General features: G+C 38.9%; 1 protein-coding gene across 4 annotated transcripts in view; it reads left to right on the top strand.

Moving 5' to 3' along the window:
- The first annotated feature begins 374 nt into the window (after window positions 1-374).
- RTN3 (reticulon 3) overlaps window positions 375-17,769 on the top strand; it is a 45,456-nt gene continuing 28,061 nt past the window's right edge. For 3 of the 4 annotated variants that reach the window (XM_084230380.1, XM_084230379.1, XM_084230377.1), the window contains exon 1: window positions 375-603. In XM_084230380.1, coding sequence (XP_084086506.1) covers window positions 462-603 — 142 coding nt within the window. In that variant the 5' untranslated portion in view covers window positions 375-461. Of the gene's footprint in view, window positions 604-11,957; window positions 12,015-17,769 lie in introns of all 4 variants that reach the window. The other variant, XM_084230378.1, reaches the window with a different exon arrangement.

Genomic DNA, 17,769 nt, shown 5'->3' with positions numbered 1-17,769 from the left:
TACGCAATCTACCCACGACCCCCAAACGCTCACTGAGAGGTACCAAGAAACGCCGGGCCCCGGGCCCTCGGGGTTCGGCCGCAGCGGCGGGCGGGGCCTGGCGCCCGGTCACGCCCCCGCGTCCGGCTCCCCGAGGAGCGCGGGCGCCGCGCGAGACCGGCCGCGCCTCCTTCCTGCGGCCGCGCCGGGGGCCAGCGCCTGCGCCTGCGCCGTGGTCGCCGGAGCCTCGACGCGGCCGCCGCCCGCCCCCGCCGCGCGCTCGCGGGCCCCCAGTGCGCCTGCGCGCCCGCGCTCCCGCCCTCGCGCCGCGCTCGGCTGAGTCAGTCAGTCTGACGGAGCCGTCTTCGGAGCCGGAGGTGTGAAGCGACCTCGCAGAGCCCGCGCCCGGTTCTTCTCGCTCCCCCCCCTCTCTCCCGCCCCGCGCCTCTCTTCACCCCGCTCCCGTCCCTGCTCGCGCAGCCATGGCGGAGCCGTCGGCGGCCACCCAGTCCCCGTCCGTCTCCTCGTCGTCCTCCGGGGCCGAGCCCTCCGCGCCCGGCGGCGGCGGGAGCCCGGGAGCCTGCCCCGCCCTGGGGGCGAAGAGCTGCGGCTCCTCCTGTGCGGGTGAGGCTCGCGGGGTCCCCGCCGCGGGAGGGGGGCTCGGGAAGGGCGCGTCCCGCGCCGGCTGGAGCGGGGCCCCGGGGAGGCGTCTGGTGAGTGGCCGGGGGGAGGGGAGCGCGAGGTCGCGCCACCGGTGAGGAAATAACGGGGTGTGAGGCAAACAGGTTGGGGGCGGGGAGCTGGTCTGCAGAGTGGGCGTTAACGCCCAGACGGGCAGGTGGGGGGCCGGCGCCCGTGGGGGGGGCCGTCCGCGCACCCGGGGTGAGCGGGTGGAGGACGGAGGGGCCGGAGCAGGTGGATTGCGGGGCGCGGGGCCGCGGACAGGTGTTGACAGTGTCGTCCAGGAGCCTCCCGAGGCCGGGGAGGGAGGGTTTGCTCTCGGGAAGGATGAGCCGGTGGGATGGAACATTCGAGCCCTGTATTTTACCGTTCCCGGCCTTCGATTTCTCTGTGGCTAGACGCTCCCGTGCCCGCTCTCCCCGAGGCGTGACGAGAAAGGCTCGGGAGGCTGGGGAGGGAGCCGCGGTGGGCCAAGATGGATCCGTGGCTGCAACTGCAACACAGCCTGGCGCGGCGTGGGGGTGGGGGCCTGCAGGCGGTCGCCTGTGTTCTAGAAGGTGATCGGGAGAACCCTGCCAAGCCGGCAGCATATTTGGATTTCATGCTTTCTGAGGGCTGTTATTGATCGCTGAGTAACAAAAGGGGGGGTTTACCGCAGAAAGGGGGGAGGGGGAAGAACATTCAGACAAAGCAGTGGCTGCTTGAACCCCCTTTCTCCTCCCCTCTCTGAAAGACTAGGAGGGAAGCTGCAGGCCGCTTTTAGTTTCCATTGTATGCGCGTCTGCCTGCTGGTGGGAGCTGGCTGGCAAGCGCCCCTCGCGCAGAGATCTGCAGTGCAGATGCCTTCTTGAAGAGAAAAAAATGCACCATGAGCAGGTGGTGGTTCTTAAAGGAACTGTCTTTGAAGGAAAAAAATAAATGCGTTTTCTCATAGGAAGAACTAGAAGCTCGGGAGAATACATAGGATTTTGCTCTCTTTTTAGTTCCATTAAGAGGTTTTGAGAGATTTTTTTTGAATGTGTCATTATTGTCTCCTTTGCCAGAATCTTGGGTTTATGGTGCTAAGAACATAACATTTCTGATCTTTAGGTATCTCGACGTCTTTTTCTAATCGTGGATTTCCATATAAGAGCCTTGGTGTAACCCTGTTGGATTTCCCAGTGTGGTTAATGTCATTTCAGGAGACTATCAGAGGAAGCTTCTGCAAGGTCAAGATTAGCTGTCCAGATTAAGGAATGAGGCAACAAATTTAGAATCCTGTTCCCTTTAAACTACTAGCAATTCTGCTCCAAATTTTTGTTTTCTGGGCAAACATCCAGATGAACTGCAGCTTCCCTATAACTTAGCAACTTGATGTTTTGGTTTCAATATACTGTCATTGCTTACTGTTTGTTGTACATACCTTTGTGTGTTTTTTATTTAAATTTTTTATACAACTGATAGATACTGTATCTTGAATGCTTATCTATTGCAATATGTGTTAATAAATACTGGAGAGGTATTTTTATTGAGTCCCAGGTTCTACATCATGAAAATAAGGTGGAGTGGTTTTTGTTGTTGTCGTGGTTATTCCAAAAGTTACTCATTTACAATGGCTACTAAAAAAATATACTTCGATTTTTGCCAACCTTCACCTTCATGTTCTTTCATCAAGTAACTCTTAGTTTTAGAAACTTTCTAAAAATAAAAGGAGAGTAAATGGTTCCTTGGTACCAGGCAGCAATCAAGTATGTCTTCACTGACCTATCCACATAAATTTCACAAATAGTGGTTCCTGCATGAAGTTAGAGAATGAAGGTCCAGTACCTGAGGTACTAATGCAGCCAGCAATGTGGAATGCTTGGAGAAGATCAGGAGCCAGGATTGGTCCCTAGATTGCCTAGATTTCTGTCTCTGATGTAGTTTCAAAGACAGAAATTAGAGGCTGAGGTGAAATTGAGTTAAATATTTAGTGTTCTTTCTAGGAGGAATGTTGCCTTTTATTAGACTTCAGGAATAGATGGATGCCTCTTGTCTGAACTTTAAAAGTGTTAATACTTAACTGTTGATAAGACTTTGAAATTCAGTGACTTTGCTAGAGATGTTCTTTATGATTGCTGTGAAAATCATGATGCCAAAATAAAGCCACATGTCAGGTATCTGTTCATGGAAATTAGCTCAGAGCAAACAGCTTGGCCAATTTCTTTAAGCTTTTGCTCTAAATACTTCTTTTCTTACTCATGAAAGTTAGTACCATGTGCTTTTTATGGTGTCATGTTCAGACTCTTAACGTCAATCAAATGTGAGTATATAATTTGTACTTTCAGTCTTAACCCCTAAAAAAGACTCTGACCACCTGACCACTGATGTTATCTGTATACTGTAGTGAGGTTAAGTTATCATGGTCATGTGAAATTAACATGGTGATAAACACACAGGCTTGAGCTGAGAGACTGACTCTCCCTCAATACTTTCATGACTTGATACAAATCCTGAGCCTCACTTAGACTAAATTTGCTTTTGGCCTTTAAATCCTACTATTTGATATCTGTATTTGCAAGGTATAAGGTTTTCCACTTACATACAAAATAGCAATTGAATTACAAATGAGAATCACAACCTTCCTCTTAATAAAGAACCTGTGCATTTTTCATTCTAAACGTGAGGCAGTGTTTCAGCTTTTGACCACTCACATTAAGTCTTAATTAATGCTGCCACCCCTTTCATTCAGCAAGTTTGTTGAAGAGGTGGGGGAAGGAGGAGAGCCAAGATGTTTTTCAGGTGGTTTGGCATAACGTCAATATGCTTAATTATTTCTGCAGCATTCTAACCATAATAAAGATAGTTATAATACATTATGAAGTTCCTATCAGTGGAAGCAAGAGACAGGAGACAGCAGGAAGGATCATGTCAGTATGGACTACAAATACCTCATGACTTGGATGGTTTTTATTTCTCAGGAATAAAAGGTTCTTTTCAATGGTGTTTTCTTTCAGAATCAAATTCACAAATGATTTAACCATTCTGATTAAGCAAACCAGTCTATATATATTTAATAGGCATAGCTTAATCCTAAATTGAAATCTAGAGAGGATTGTTTATAAAGTTGCTGCTAAGAGCATCCGTGCTTTTATTATTTTAGAGATTGTTTGAAAACAAAAATAAAACTGATTATAAAATTATTGTATTCTGCAATGGGAGAATTATATATCCTGATATAGGAGTCACTATTAAATCCTGCACTCATAAAATGAAGTTTGGTAGTGGAGGAATTGGTGACATGTCATTGAAGGGAAAAGGGAAAGTTAAAGTTTTCAGTTTTGTTTGAGCCAGGAGTTTTTTCTGCAGAAAGGCACTTCTCATTAGTCATAATTTTAGAATTAGCACTTTTGTAATTATGAGCAGAATTATAAAGTCTCCAAATAAATGATTATATGTATTTGTTGTATGTACTTAGAGTTTGTGCTCAACTTTATTGCAAATGGTGAATTTAGTATTGCTTCCTAACCTTACACTTTAATTGACATTAATTTCATAGTAAAACTTTTTGGATAAAATTACCAAGTTGATGTTATGTTCATATAATTAACTCATTTAGAAGTTGCTCAGGAAACTGACTTACCTTCAATTCTGTTCATTGTACCTTATTGTTGAGTATGTAACAAGTGTTTTGAAAAAGGTGTATATGCTAAGTAAGTTTAGCTATAATCAGTGTTGCTGGTGATTGCATCATTGAAGGCTTTACTACATATCTGTGACCTATGTAAGAAATGTTACTCTGGGATATTGCAATTTCAGAGAGAATTCCTTTAAATACTGTATAGGATTTGCATTTCTTTTTTTTTTCTTTTCTTTTTTTTTTTTTTTTTTTTTGGAGGGGGGTGGGTAATTGTTAGCAGGTAGCCTGCTCTTATGAGAGTTCTTATTTGTTTTCTTCAGACAACTGATTTATTTCTCCCTGTAAGCACATCATCATAACCTAACCAGGAGAGGACTTGTGAGTTTTTTGACATATTCCTCATTGGGAACTCGCCTTTGAGCATAGATTGAAGGGTATTTTGGAAACATTTTTTCTTACTAAATTAATACAGAACCCTTTTGTCCTGCTACCTGAAAACATTTCAGAGGTGAGCATTGTCTTCATTTTACACATAAGGTAGAAATGTTTGATTTCTATGTTACATTTGTATATTGTTTCATAGTTTAAATTGTGCCCATACATAAACTTAATTCAACAAATGTTTGAGTATACATTAAACCTCTTTGTTAGGTGCTGTGGAAGATAGAAAAGTAAATAAATTACAGACCATCCCTTGAGAGGCTGTATTTCAGTGGGAGATAGACTTGTATTATGCTTATGTAAAATCTCATTTTACAGATGAAGAATTAAACTCAGATATTAGGAGATATGCCCAAAGGTTTGTGGCTGTGAAGTTGAGTATAACGATGAAACTAAGACTGAAGGCTCAATTCCTTCTTCTCTCAAATATACACATTGCCTCTCTTTAAAATTGGAAACAATGTGTAAGTAGTTCAGTCACCCTCTTGAATTCAGTTATCGGTTTAAATTAACAACCTTCATTTCTGATCCCATGGTTTCTAAGCCAGGTGCCCTCGTGTTCCATTGTTTCATAGAAATTTCTCTTGTGAAGTTTACCAGTTCTTTCCACATTGTTAAATCCATTGTTGCGTCTCAGTCTTTTATCTTTTTTATATATAGTATCTTTTTATTTATTTTATATATTTTTTACATTATTTTTCATTTTTGCACAATGTATGCATTTTCATCTTGGTTTTAGTCCCCATACAATTCCCCCCCACCCTTATTTTGACCCTAATCTGGTGCCCGGTCCCCCCCACCCCTGCCCCTGTTTGTCTCTGGTTTATAGTTGTTTGTTGATTTTTATTTTTACTTTATTATAATTAGTTTTTTTCCTGGTCCCTTATTTAGGTCTTCTAAATTCCTGCTATGAGTGAGACCATCGGGTATTTTTCTTTTTCTTTCTGGCCTATTTCACTGAGCATGATCCCATCTGGCTCCATCCATGTTGCTGCAAATTGCATGAGTTTATCTTTTTTGATTGCTGAATAATATTCCATTCCATTTACCACATCTTCTTCATCCAGTCATCTATTTTGGGCATTTGGGTTATTTCCATAGCTTACCTATTGTAAATAGTACTGCTATAAACATAGGGGTGCAGGTGCCCTTTTGAATTAATGTTTCTGTGTCAGTCTTTATCTTAAATGCCCTCTTAACGACTTATGTAAAATTGATCTCTTCAGTCTCCTTGGAAAATCTTTTAAAATTTGTCTTCTGTGACACTGCACTCTCACCAACTGCTCTTCCTCTATCTCTTTTGCAAGTTTTTTTTTTTCTGAGATATAATTCACGTAACAAAACCTTTTTAAAGTGGTTTTTAGGTTATATACAAGGTTGTAAGCCATCATCACTATATATTGAAGAATATTTTTATTACCCTGCCCACTGCAAAAGAATCCCATACCTGTTAGCACTCCTCACTACTCCTTCCCTCTCTCAGCAACCACTGATTTACTTTCTGACATCAGGGAGTTCCGTATTCTTGGAATTTCACATTACTGCTTATTTTTCATCTTTCCAACTTTTCAAATTTAGAGTACACCCAGTTTCACTTCTCAGAACTTTTCTATATCATTGGTGTCATTTATGATACCCAGCTTGTGGTTTGAAATACCATCTATCAATTTGTATTTCTAAATCTTTGTCTTCAACCTCCATGTCTAATAGCATCTCAGTTTTACAATGCATACACTTAAATCCCAGATTGTTCACCTTAAATCTGTTCTCCGTATTACTCATTCAATGAATGACCATTCTGTCCATCTTTTGCTCAAATAAAGTATGGAATCATTCTCGACCCTTTCCTTCACACAACCATCCACAAATCCTATTGATTCTACCTTCAGAATATATCCAGTGTCTGGCCAATTTTCTCCATTGCTGCTGGCTTGGTCCAGGCTATTACTGTCATAGTTTTGGGTTATTGCAGTTGCCTTTAACTGATCTCTAGTCTTCCTTTCTTGCCTCTCTTCAGTCTTTTCTCCACATACCAGCAGTTGGAAGCCTGTGAAGAACGTAAGTTAGAGCATGTCACTCATGAGCAAATGCTTCAGTGGTTTCTAATCCCTTTCAGAGTAAATGCCAAAGTCCCTAAAGGGCTTCGAATGCCTTAGGATATCTGACCGCAGCCTTCCTCTTGGTCTTCTCCTTGCCAGTTCTTAACACCAGGCATACCCCTCCATCTCAGAGTCTTATCTGCTGTTCACTGCTTAGAATGTTCTTCCCTGTATAGCCTTGCAGCTATTTTTACTCTTTTACCTCCTTTAGATCTTGGCCTAGTCACTTTATCTAAGTAACGCAAGAAAGTGGTATCTTACAGGCTCCCCCCGCTTTATTTTTTTATCCGCTTATTATAATCTTACATATATGATTTCATTTGTTTCTTCTGCACTAGAATATAATTCCTGTCAGAGTGGAGATTTTTACTGCTTTACTCACTGTTCTGTCTCTAATGCCTGAATAGTACCTGGCACACAGCAGACCTTTAGAAATTTTTGAGAGCAGAGACCTTATATTTTTGTTCAGCACCTAAAACACCCTTGGCTCATAACAGGTGGTGTCCAGTAAATATTTATGGACTAAAAGAATGGATGTAGAAACTCTTTGCAGAAAAGCATGCATGTAAATATTTTGTAAACTTTCACAGGATACATGAACTGCTATAAAATCCATACATAAATTTCGAGTTAAGAAAATTTAGTTTTAATCAAAACTACCATGAGATACCATCTTACACCAGTGAGAATGGCACATATTAAAAAAACTAGCAACAACAAATGTTGGCGAGGGTGTGGAGAAAAAGGAACTCTTCTGCACTGTTGGTGGGAGTACAAACTGGTCCAACCACTGTGGAAAGCTGTGTGGAGATTTCTGGACCTACTAAACAAAGAGCTTCCATATGATCCAGCAATTCCACTCCTAGGTATTTACCCAAAGGACACAGAAACATCAATTCCAAAGAACACCTGCACCCCTATGTTTATAGCAGCACTGTTTACAATAGCTAAGCTTTGGAAACAACCCAAATGCCCAAAAATAGATGACTGGATCAAGAAGATGTGGTACATATATACCATGGAATATTACTCAGCATTCAAAAAAGATAAACACATGCAATTTGCTGCAACATGGATGGCGCTGGAAGGGATCATGCTCAGCGAAATAAGCCAAAAAGAAAAAGAAAAATACCGGATGGTCTCACTCATAGCAGGAATCTAGAAAACTTAAATAAGGGACCAGGAAAATGAATAACTATAAGAAAGTGAAAATCAAAATCAACAAAAAACTATGAACCAGAGACACTTTTAGGGGGGCGGGGGCTGGAGGGGAGGGATTGGGGTCAGAATGGGGGGCTGCAATTGTATGGGAAATATAACAATAAAATTTATAAGAAAAAAAAAAGAGATACACAAAAAAAAAAGAAAATATATTAAAAGACATATCAACTAACTGCAATTAGTGAACTTAATTAGAACCTGTTTGAAAGAAACTGTAAAAAATATGACATTTATAAAAAAAGAAAATTTAGTTTTAGAAAATTGAATTACAAGCTTTGCAGAGATGCAATCCTGTGGAAATTGATATATCCATTTAGGTTCTGAGGAGAGTGTTTTCATATAAGTTCATAAAACTAAATCTGTAATATATATTTAACACTTAAGATAGGATTGTTTTACTAGTGTCTTTACTTTTAGACTCATGATATTTCCCATTAATGGCTTTTGTCCAGAAAAGTGTCTTTCACTATATAGCCACTTGAATGCTACATCTTGGTGTATTAGAAACGTACTTCCAATAAGGACTCAATGGAAGGCTAGTCTACTATGTCAGAATTTTAAAATATTTTACAAAAAATTTAATTTCCATTTTATTCCTACCAAAATCTAAGGTCTTAATTAGATATGTCTTGAACATTATTTGGAGAAGGATAGAACATTTATTTCTAAAAGTAAATTCAGTGCTATTTTAGAAGTTGGATTATTAAAATATTTGTAACAAATTTCCTATTTATACCATTAATTTTGTTTCTGTCTCTCTAATTTTGTTACTTTTGCAACAAAAATTTTGCTTGATCTTCTCCTTAGATTGCATATACATTTACTCCATAATGTGCCCAGAGAGCTTTCCCTCTTTGTAGTGTCGTGACTGTAGAGGGGCATCTTGATAATGAACACTATCTTAGTTTATAGTAAAGGGAACTACATTGGTAGGACGAAAGTCCATTACTGGGACTAATACAGTTTATTTTTGAAATAATTTAAAAATCTTTAGTTCAATTTTCACTAAACATATATTAAGCTTCCGTAGTATTCAGGCCTTCATTCCAGGTCTTCTTTTATATGCTGGCTGTCATATTCTGTCTTATGAAAGATACAGCGATATGTGAGGTGGTCCTTAATTCTAAAGTGCTTCTAATCATTTTGGAATTTATTTCTAGGGGTATATAAATTGAATTTAACTAGATAGTAGATTTTATCTACATTTAGTTGTTCCAGAGGACCAAAACATTACTATTTGGTCTATCTTTGTAATAAAATAAATAAAAATAAAAATCAGCCTACCAGTTTACATAGACTCTCCCCATTCCTTACATGTGGGGAGTACTTAGTGACTTGCTTCCAAAGAGAACAGTATGGAAGGGTGGGGGTATATACTGTTGTAGAAAAACCTGACTAACTGTATCTTAGCCATGGGATCAAGCTTAACTTCAGTGGTAAGTCATAGTCATAGTTTGTACCCTTAATGTGATCCAACGAGGATGACCCTTTACCTAAGAGGTATTCTTCCTCAAAACTCAAAACCCTTCTTAACCGTGTGAAAGACTTCAGACAAACCCAAATTCAGGGAGATGATGAATGTCCAGTATTCCCCCAAACTACCAAGAACATCAAAAACTCGGCACGTCTTATTATCAGGGAAATGCAAATGAAAACTGCTATGAGATACACTGTGAGAATGGCTCTCATCTAAAAGACCAGAAACAAGAGTTGCTGAGGGTATGGAGAAAGAGGAACCCTCCTATATTGTTGGTGGGAATGTGGACTAGCTTAGCCTCCATGGAAACAGCATGGAGGTTTCTCAAAACATTTAAAATAGATCTGCTATTTGATTCAGCAGTCCCTCACCTAGAGATCTACTGGAAGAATATCTACTGGAGAATCCCTCACCTAAATATCTACTTAACATTTATTTCAAGGAATATATGACTCTGATGTTCATTGCAGTTTATGTATAATATTTAAATTGTGGACGCAACCTAAGTGCCCAACTGACAGAGGATGTGATGTCTACACACACTGAAATACTACACAACTATTAGGAAAACTAAATGAAGTCTTGCCACTGTGGCAATGTGGATGAGCCATAGGGGATTATGCTAAGCAAAATAAGTCAGGAGTAAGACAAATACTGGATGATTTCACTCACATAGAGAATGTTTAAAAAAAAAAAAAAAGCCTAGGAACAAACAAAAACAAAGCAAACCCTTGAAATCCTTCTGCAGAATGGAGGCTGCCAGAAAGGGTGGGAGCAAAGGGTTAGTTATCAGTGGACAACAGGGAGGATCATTGGCGCTTTGGTGATGGGTGTGGTGTGATAAACATACCTTTGCGGAGGTGTGAACCTGTACCTCAGTCATATTTTTTTAAAAAGCAAGGTAAGTCTGAGAAATTGTCATAGTCCTAAAGAGGCCAAGGAGACATTATGGTAGATTAACATGTGGTATCCTGAATGGGATTTTGGAACAGAAAAGGGGCATTAGGAGAAAACTTGTGAAATCTGAGTGAATGAAATACGGGGTTTAGTTAATGATGACCTATTATTGGTTCATTAGTATGACAAATGGACCACTATACTAATGTACCAGATTAACAATCGGAGAAATTCGGTGCTGGATATAAAGCAACGCTGTGCTTTTTCTGTAAATCTAAAGATATTCTAAAAAGTTTAAAAAGAAAAGAAAGAAATCCTTAATCATGAAATAGATATTGCTTTGGGAGAGACTAGGAAGTCCATTCTCACTACTTCTATTCCAGAATACACTGGCAGTTCTCGCCAGCGCTAACATATAAAAGATGTAAATCGTATAACGATATAGTGAGAAAAAACAACTTTTTCAAAAAGGGAAAAACATCCTGGAGCACTGTTGACGGTGGCATTATTTAAGTCTATTTCTAGTATTTGTGAAATAACTTTATAATTGCTAGGTGGAAAAGGAATTAAGTAAGGACCAGTATAGTGAGGGCTGCTTTTGAACAGCTTTGCTCTTTACATGCTTTTTTTATTTTTTCCATCTTTATTGAATAGGTAATTAAAATTGTGGGTTTGTTTGATTTCTTTATTTTTAAGGACCAAAGATTGTAGTGGAATACAGACCTAGAAATCCCTTTTATGAGTTCCTTTTGTTGCAGGCATATTGTATGTACTTTGCTTTTCAAATTTAATATATCAACTGTATCAATTTATATAGTTGTATCTCCTTTTTCATAGCAACAAGTAGTCCATGATTATTTCTAGTATTTAATAGTCAGTGCTCTTATGAATAACCTCAGATACGTGTCTGAGTATATGTTTGCAAATACATCTGTAGGATAAATTTGTAGGCAGGAATGCTGAATTAGAGGTTATATGCAGGGGGTGGGGAGAGTATGTGCATTTAAATTTTGATATAGCCAAATTTAGAGGCATTTAACTTTAGAAGATGAAAGATTTCTCACGTAGTCCTAATTTACCAGAAGTTTGTGGTTTGTTTTTAAAGTGTTCAGAGTCAGCTTTGCATATTTGCCAATTGTATGTTTTTAAATGGTCACATTAATGTCCAACTCCTTAAAATATAGTTGAAAATGGTTAAAAATGAGTTATCAATTAGATGTCTATTTTCCCTTTTCCACAAAGTTGCAGGGGAGCATCATCTGTTCTTGAAATGATATTTGTTTTAAAAATGCTAGGGGTTCCTCTTTTCTTTCATTGAAGGTTCGAGAGTATTTAACCAAAAAAAAAAAAAATTGATTAAATTTTAGAAATGCATCTCGTAAATGAAATAAAGTTTGCCGCCAGGTGAGTGAAAATAGTAATTGGAAATAATGATTTGATTTTTCCCTTTTTGCTTAAACCTAATGAAATTATGATGCTTGACCAAAAAAAAAAAAGAAAGAAAAAGAAAGGAAAGATTCCTGTGAGAGGTTGTCAAATTCTCACACTGTATATTTTCTTTCAGATTCCTTTGTTTCTTCCTCTTCCTCTCAGCCTGTATCTCTATTTTCGACCTCACAAGGCAAGTCTGTCATTTTTTTGTGCATTAGTGAAAGAAAAATGTTGAGAAAGAGGCTGTAACTGGGGATATGAGGCACAAGTTTTTTTATGGCCCCACAAATCCCTTAAAATAAAAACTAATTATAAGCCAGTACTTAATATTTAGCAGTGTTCCAGGGATCACCTGTAATGGTTAACAAAATAGGCTTGGTGGATCCTGCAACATAACATACAGTTTAGGTGGAATTTTGAGTATTTCTTACAAATTAAAAACCTGCCCACAGAATTTGGAGTAGATAGGCTTATGACTCCGAAAACAGCCCACCCCAGAATGCATTTAGTTTATTTGCAGATTATGTAACTGGCTTGGAGAGGTAAAAGGTTTGGGAAAACAGTCTAGAAGTGTGGTTCCTTCTGAGCTACTAAAAGACCAACTTGGATACTTTAGTGTCAGCTTATCTGAAATTTGTCCCAAGAGCTAGACTAGTTCCAAATTGCCTAGGACATTAAACAGTCAGTTGACATTTTGGCAAGCAAGTCTTGTTTTCCTGGAGATTAAGCTGTGGCTTTGTTGGGGTTTTTTGTTTTGTCTTTTTTTTTTTTTTTTTTTTTTTTTTAAATCTGCCAACCAGTGAGGAAGGGAATCAGTGTGAAGCTATAGTTTGTGAGAAGAACACTGCCGTCTAGAAGAGAGAGCCCTGCATGCTTCATTGCGTTGCACTAATAAAGTGCTGCTTCATTTGTCTGTTGTGCTCGACCTCACATATAGGTCAGTGAAAACCCCTTTTTTAAAGAAGGGGATAAAAGGCAATTATACTGACTAGATAGGTCTAAGTACCCTGTGCAAAGCTTATTGTCCCAGCTGGAATTTTCTACATGCATAGTCTTGGTGCTGGTTTATTAGAAAGACTTTGACCTTATAAGAAAAAAAACATAATGGGATAAAGGGAATGTAGTATAATTTTTGCAGGGGTGTAATCTTTATGAGAAATATGATATATAATTTGTTGCTTTTAATTCAGTCAGATAACATCAGCACCTCAGTCCCTTTAAGATATGCCTCATGGTGTGACTCTGGGGTCTTGGTAAGCTTAGAGCCTTTGAAATTGATTTGTTTACATTAAAAGATAGATATTTTGTGAAGTTAAAAAGTAACTCGAACACAGGAAGTGATTCTTGATATCTAGAAATCAACTAGAGTTATACTGTTACGAATTTTATTTTTCTGCATGAGAAATTTAATAAATTAGGTAAATTTATTCTACACTGGAAGATAAACTGGTAAAAATGTAGGTAGAACAAATAATTTTATTTTCTTAATTGTAACTATTTCAGATCTTTTAAAATACACTCTTCATAGTTATAATTTCAAGTCACTTTTTCATACAGAGAGAAGATATTGATGTGCTAAATAGTGTAAGAGTGTGACCCAGGCACAATATGCCTGATGTATAAAATGTTGAGAAGATAATTGTCATACTTTTAAAAATTATTTTACCCCCATTAGTAAAATTACACATATACTTAATAGAATGGAGGTAAATAAAAAGAACTTTTGTAATTAAAAATTAAGTAGGGGGCCTCCCTGGTGGCACAAGGGGTTAAACACAGCATTATGAAACTATCTGCAGCCTCTGTGGTACAAATTCCATCCCCTGCCACGGAGCTGACCCACATGGCACAGCAGACCTCTCCTGGCTCGCCCACTGCTCCCCTCAGCAGTTTATTTCAGTGAATCTGCCTCTTTTGCTCCCCACTCTGTCTCTGGTGAATCCTCTCACCCTGCACCAGCCTGCACCCCAGTTCTTGTATGCTTAAATAAATAAAATAAATCTTTAAAAAAATAATAATGGAAAAGTAACCCTGCTTCATTGGCAGGTCTAAATGTCAGCTTGCGGGGTGGTTTGACAGAACACCTTGGCAGATGATTAGATGTGTTCTAGGCTAGCTAAGACTGGTAGCTTCTAATCTACCTTAATAAAAATAAGGGAGGAGGAAAATGTTGATGTATTTGGGTAACTGGCTCTAAATCTCTGGAATGGCTGGGACTAGTCTATCCGAAACAGGCCTTTCAGAGTGACTGCTGCCTTGAGTTCATAACTGGCACTAACCCAACTAAGGGATCTGTCTCTGGCGTGTGTCCATTAACCATTTAGCCTTGGAGAATTGTGCCTTATTTTTATATACTTAAACCCCATTAAGCAATATATAGCAACAATAGGACGTTTTCATATTTGAGAATGATACATTTTAGCCCTGAAGTATATATCATTACTGGGTTTCAAGATGTATATGACAAAAACTGTCATTTATTTGGCCTGAGTAAAGAAAGGGCAGTTAACTTTTTCACATGTAAATTTTGTACTTTTTATTGAATTTTACTACTTTGAAATATACAGCTACTTAAACTAAAAAGTTGAGCTTTTTGAAAACTAGTGGATAGATTTATGATGAGAATATTAATGGGATATCAGTTCCTTCATAAATTTGTATTCCTCAGTAGGTCCTTACAGTCTTTTACTTATTACGTCCCTTTTTTCTCATAAAGCAGAATTAAATTTCAGCCTAATCCCTAAGCATTTCAAAAAAGAAAAAATTTTAATGTTTTCCTATACTGTGAAATAAAGATAGAAACAGAGATAAGGATGTAGTGTGTGACTAATTTTTACTGAGCTTTTTCTGTGCTCAATGCCTGATGTGAATCACCTCATTTAATCCCTACCAATTTATGCAGTAAAAACACTAACTCTTTTACTATTTGAGGCGACTGGGGTTTAAGTAGTGAGATAATTTGCTCAAAGTCATATACCAAGTGACAGACCTATGACTCCAAAGTCTGTGCTCTCACAACCATTACCTACAATAAAGATGATGCTGTGTATTAGTTGCTTTTAGTGTTTAGAGTGTTTTAGAGATGTCATTTAGAGGATTTAATGTTAAAAACATGAGAGCAAAAGAACAAATTATAATTTTAACCATTTTCTCGCTATTGGTGATGTAATTGAGTATCACCTGAGGGATGTGCTTGCTCCATCAGACACAAAATCAAACTGAAATATGATTTCTACTTTTGAAATTGTTGATAAGAATGGACGCTGAAAAATTTTATTTTCTTTAGAAAACATTGGAAGAAAAGTAGGTAAAAATAATACTGGGAAGAGAGACTCCATCCACCGTGCAGGGTTGGAAACACATTAGCTGTAGTGAACAGTTGCATTCAATTTGAGTAATGCACTAGGCATCTGGAATAGGAAGTTAAACACTGAACTTTGGGGCACGCATTGAGAAGTAATTTGCCAGTTACAGCCTTTTTTTTAACAAAAGCAAAACATTTTTCTTTGTACAAAAGAGACTTTCTGTTTAGGATTAGCTTGGCTGCAAAGTGTCTGCTGGCTAACTTCCTATTTTGATGCTGTGGCTGAAAGTTGCTGATACTGTTTTGCACGATAATTTGTCTTTCCTTCTTGTTTTGTGAACATGAGAAAATTCAAGTGTAGGAAAACCTATACCTGAATATTTCAAGCCTTCTTGTATGAATATGCACAGTATGTCTCTGGAAAAAGTAACCTAGTGGCTACTGCAGGCTGGCACTCTTTCTTTGCTGCTGTGTGTGGTTTTTCCATGTTACAGGTATCCTTTCAATTAAAAGTAATTAATGTCCAGGGGGGAGGGTAACCAAATGGTAACTCACATTTCAAGCTTTTCACTCTTTTTAGAAAGACCTCTGATATCGAATAAAGCATTCATTACTGATTTTTTTCTAGGTCACATTGTGTTTCCAGTAATTAAACACTAGAGTAAAAAAATACTAAATCTTTTTCTAAAAGAATGCAAAACAAAATAGAAAAGTTAATTTGTAGGAAAAACAACATAGTTTTTTTTTCCAATTCATATGTATTTACTTGATACATACACAGAATTCACTTGAAAGGTGGTGGTGGTGGTGTTTGTCACATCATTTTTTAACTTCCTACCTTGTTCTTTGAGATGAAATACTCTGGGCATCGAAGAGGGAAGATTCTTCAGTTTCCACAACAGAGTCTTTAGTCAAGTAGAACTTTTTCCTTGTCCCAATAAATTTTGTTACTATACTTTCAAATTACTATTCAGTAGGCAGAAGGGACCGCCCTTGCCCTATAAGTTGTGCTCCTGGGCAAAGATGATCTATGGTGAGGAGCCTGTTCTGTAGGATTTTTACAGGACTAGAGTTTTAAAGTGCAGCTAAAACATAGCATGCAGTAAAGCTGAGGTCTCAAACCAGATTCATTACCTGGGAAACTTGTAATGCAAATAGCCGAGCTCCATCCTCCTTAGGAAGGTCTGAGTCAGTCAGTCAGCGATAACGCCCATGAAATTCTGGTCATTGGGCTGAAGTTTGAAAGTGACTGTAAAAGGTTGCATCAAAGCTATTTTTTTGTGCTAGAATGTTCAGCTAGTTGTATGTTGAACTAAAATATACATTTGACCTTGATGATGATAAAGATCATTTACTGAAACATTTTGTGCAGGAAAAATTCTTTCATCTTTCAGTCTTGACTCAATGTTTTTATTTCTTGGGCTCTCTTAAATGTTGACTCACATAGAACCTAGCATAGTTCTTGGAATGTCATAGTCATTTGATTTATAATAAATGATTCAGAAGTTACATCACCCAAAGTCTTGAAATAGAGTAAAGCTCTTTAAATTACTTAATATGTTACTTCTAGAAGGATGCTTTCTATTTTAAAAACGATTTTTTTTGAAGATTTATTTATGCATACAAGAACTGGGGTACAGGCCAGAGATGTGTCGGGTGAGAGGATTCACCAGAGACAGTTTGGGGACAGAACAGGCAGATTGACAGGAATACACTGCTGAGGTGAGTAGCAGGTGAGACAGGAGAGAGGTCTGCTGCACCATGTGGGTTTCTCCCTGCCACCGGGGGGGGGGGGGGGGGCTTAAAAACAATTTTTGAAGTTAACTGTGTCTTAACCAAAGCACTGTATTTGCATGGGTCAGTTTTAGTTAATTTGGCAAATTGGTACAGATGTTGAGTAGGGCAGCCTTTTCAAGTGTCCTTTAGTTTAGAACATTGAGGCCATCTGTACCTGGGACAGATCCTCCCTGTGGGTAGAATAATTCTAACCTTACTTTCAGGAGTAGGAGGGGTCCACTGTGTCACCTGAAAATCAGGTCACATTTTTCCCTCTCAGATTGTCAGACTATAAAAGTGGATTTATAGGGCCTCCCCGGTGGCGCAGCGGTTGAGCGCTGGGTTGCGAAGCTGCCCGCGGCCTCTGCGGCGCCGGTTCGATCCCCGGCTGCTCCCCGGCCACCAGAGGAGGGTCCCACATGGCGCGCAGACCTCTCCTGCCGCCCGCTGCTCCCCTCAGCAGTGTACTTCGGTCCTTCTGCCTGCTCTGCTCCCCGCTCTGGCTCTGGTGATTCTCTCACCCTCCCGCGCTTCTGACTGTACCCAGTGCATGTATAAACCAAACAAACAAATAATAAATAAATAAATAAATAAGACAAGACATGCCTCTAGAAAATTAAAAAAAAAAAAAAAGTGGATTTATAGAAGCAGTGTGTTCTAAATTGTTCATCTTACAGATAAAAGTATATCAGTGCTTCATAATATCAAGTTGTTTGTTTTAGATGGGTTAGTGTTTCTATTGAATAGCTCTGGGCGGGGCGTGGGGAGGTTCCCCAGATTTCTCAATAGCATTACTCTTTTTTATGTTTTACCTTTACAATGGAAAAAGTAGGCTGAAAAGCACTTGTCATGAAAAATTTTTGTC

Source organism: Talpa europaea (genome assembly GCF_964194135.1).
Source record: "Talpa europaea genome assembly, chromosome: 1".
Taxonomy (NCBI): Eukaryota; Metazoa; Chordata; class Mammalia; order Eulipotyphla; family Talpidae; genus Talpa; species Talpa europaea.
This window is presented reverse-complemented; position numbering and strand designations above follow the sequence as displayed.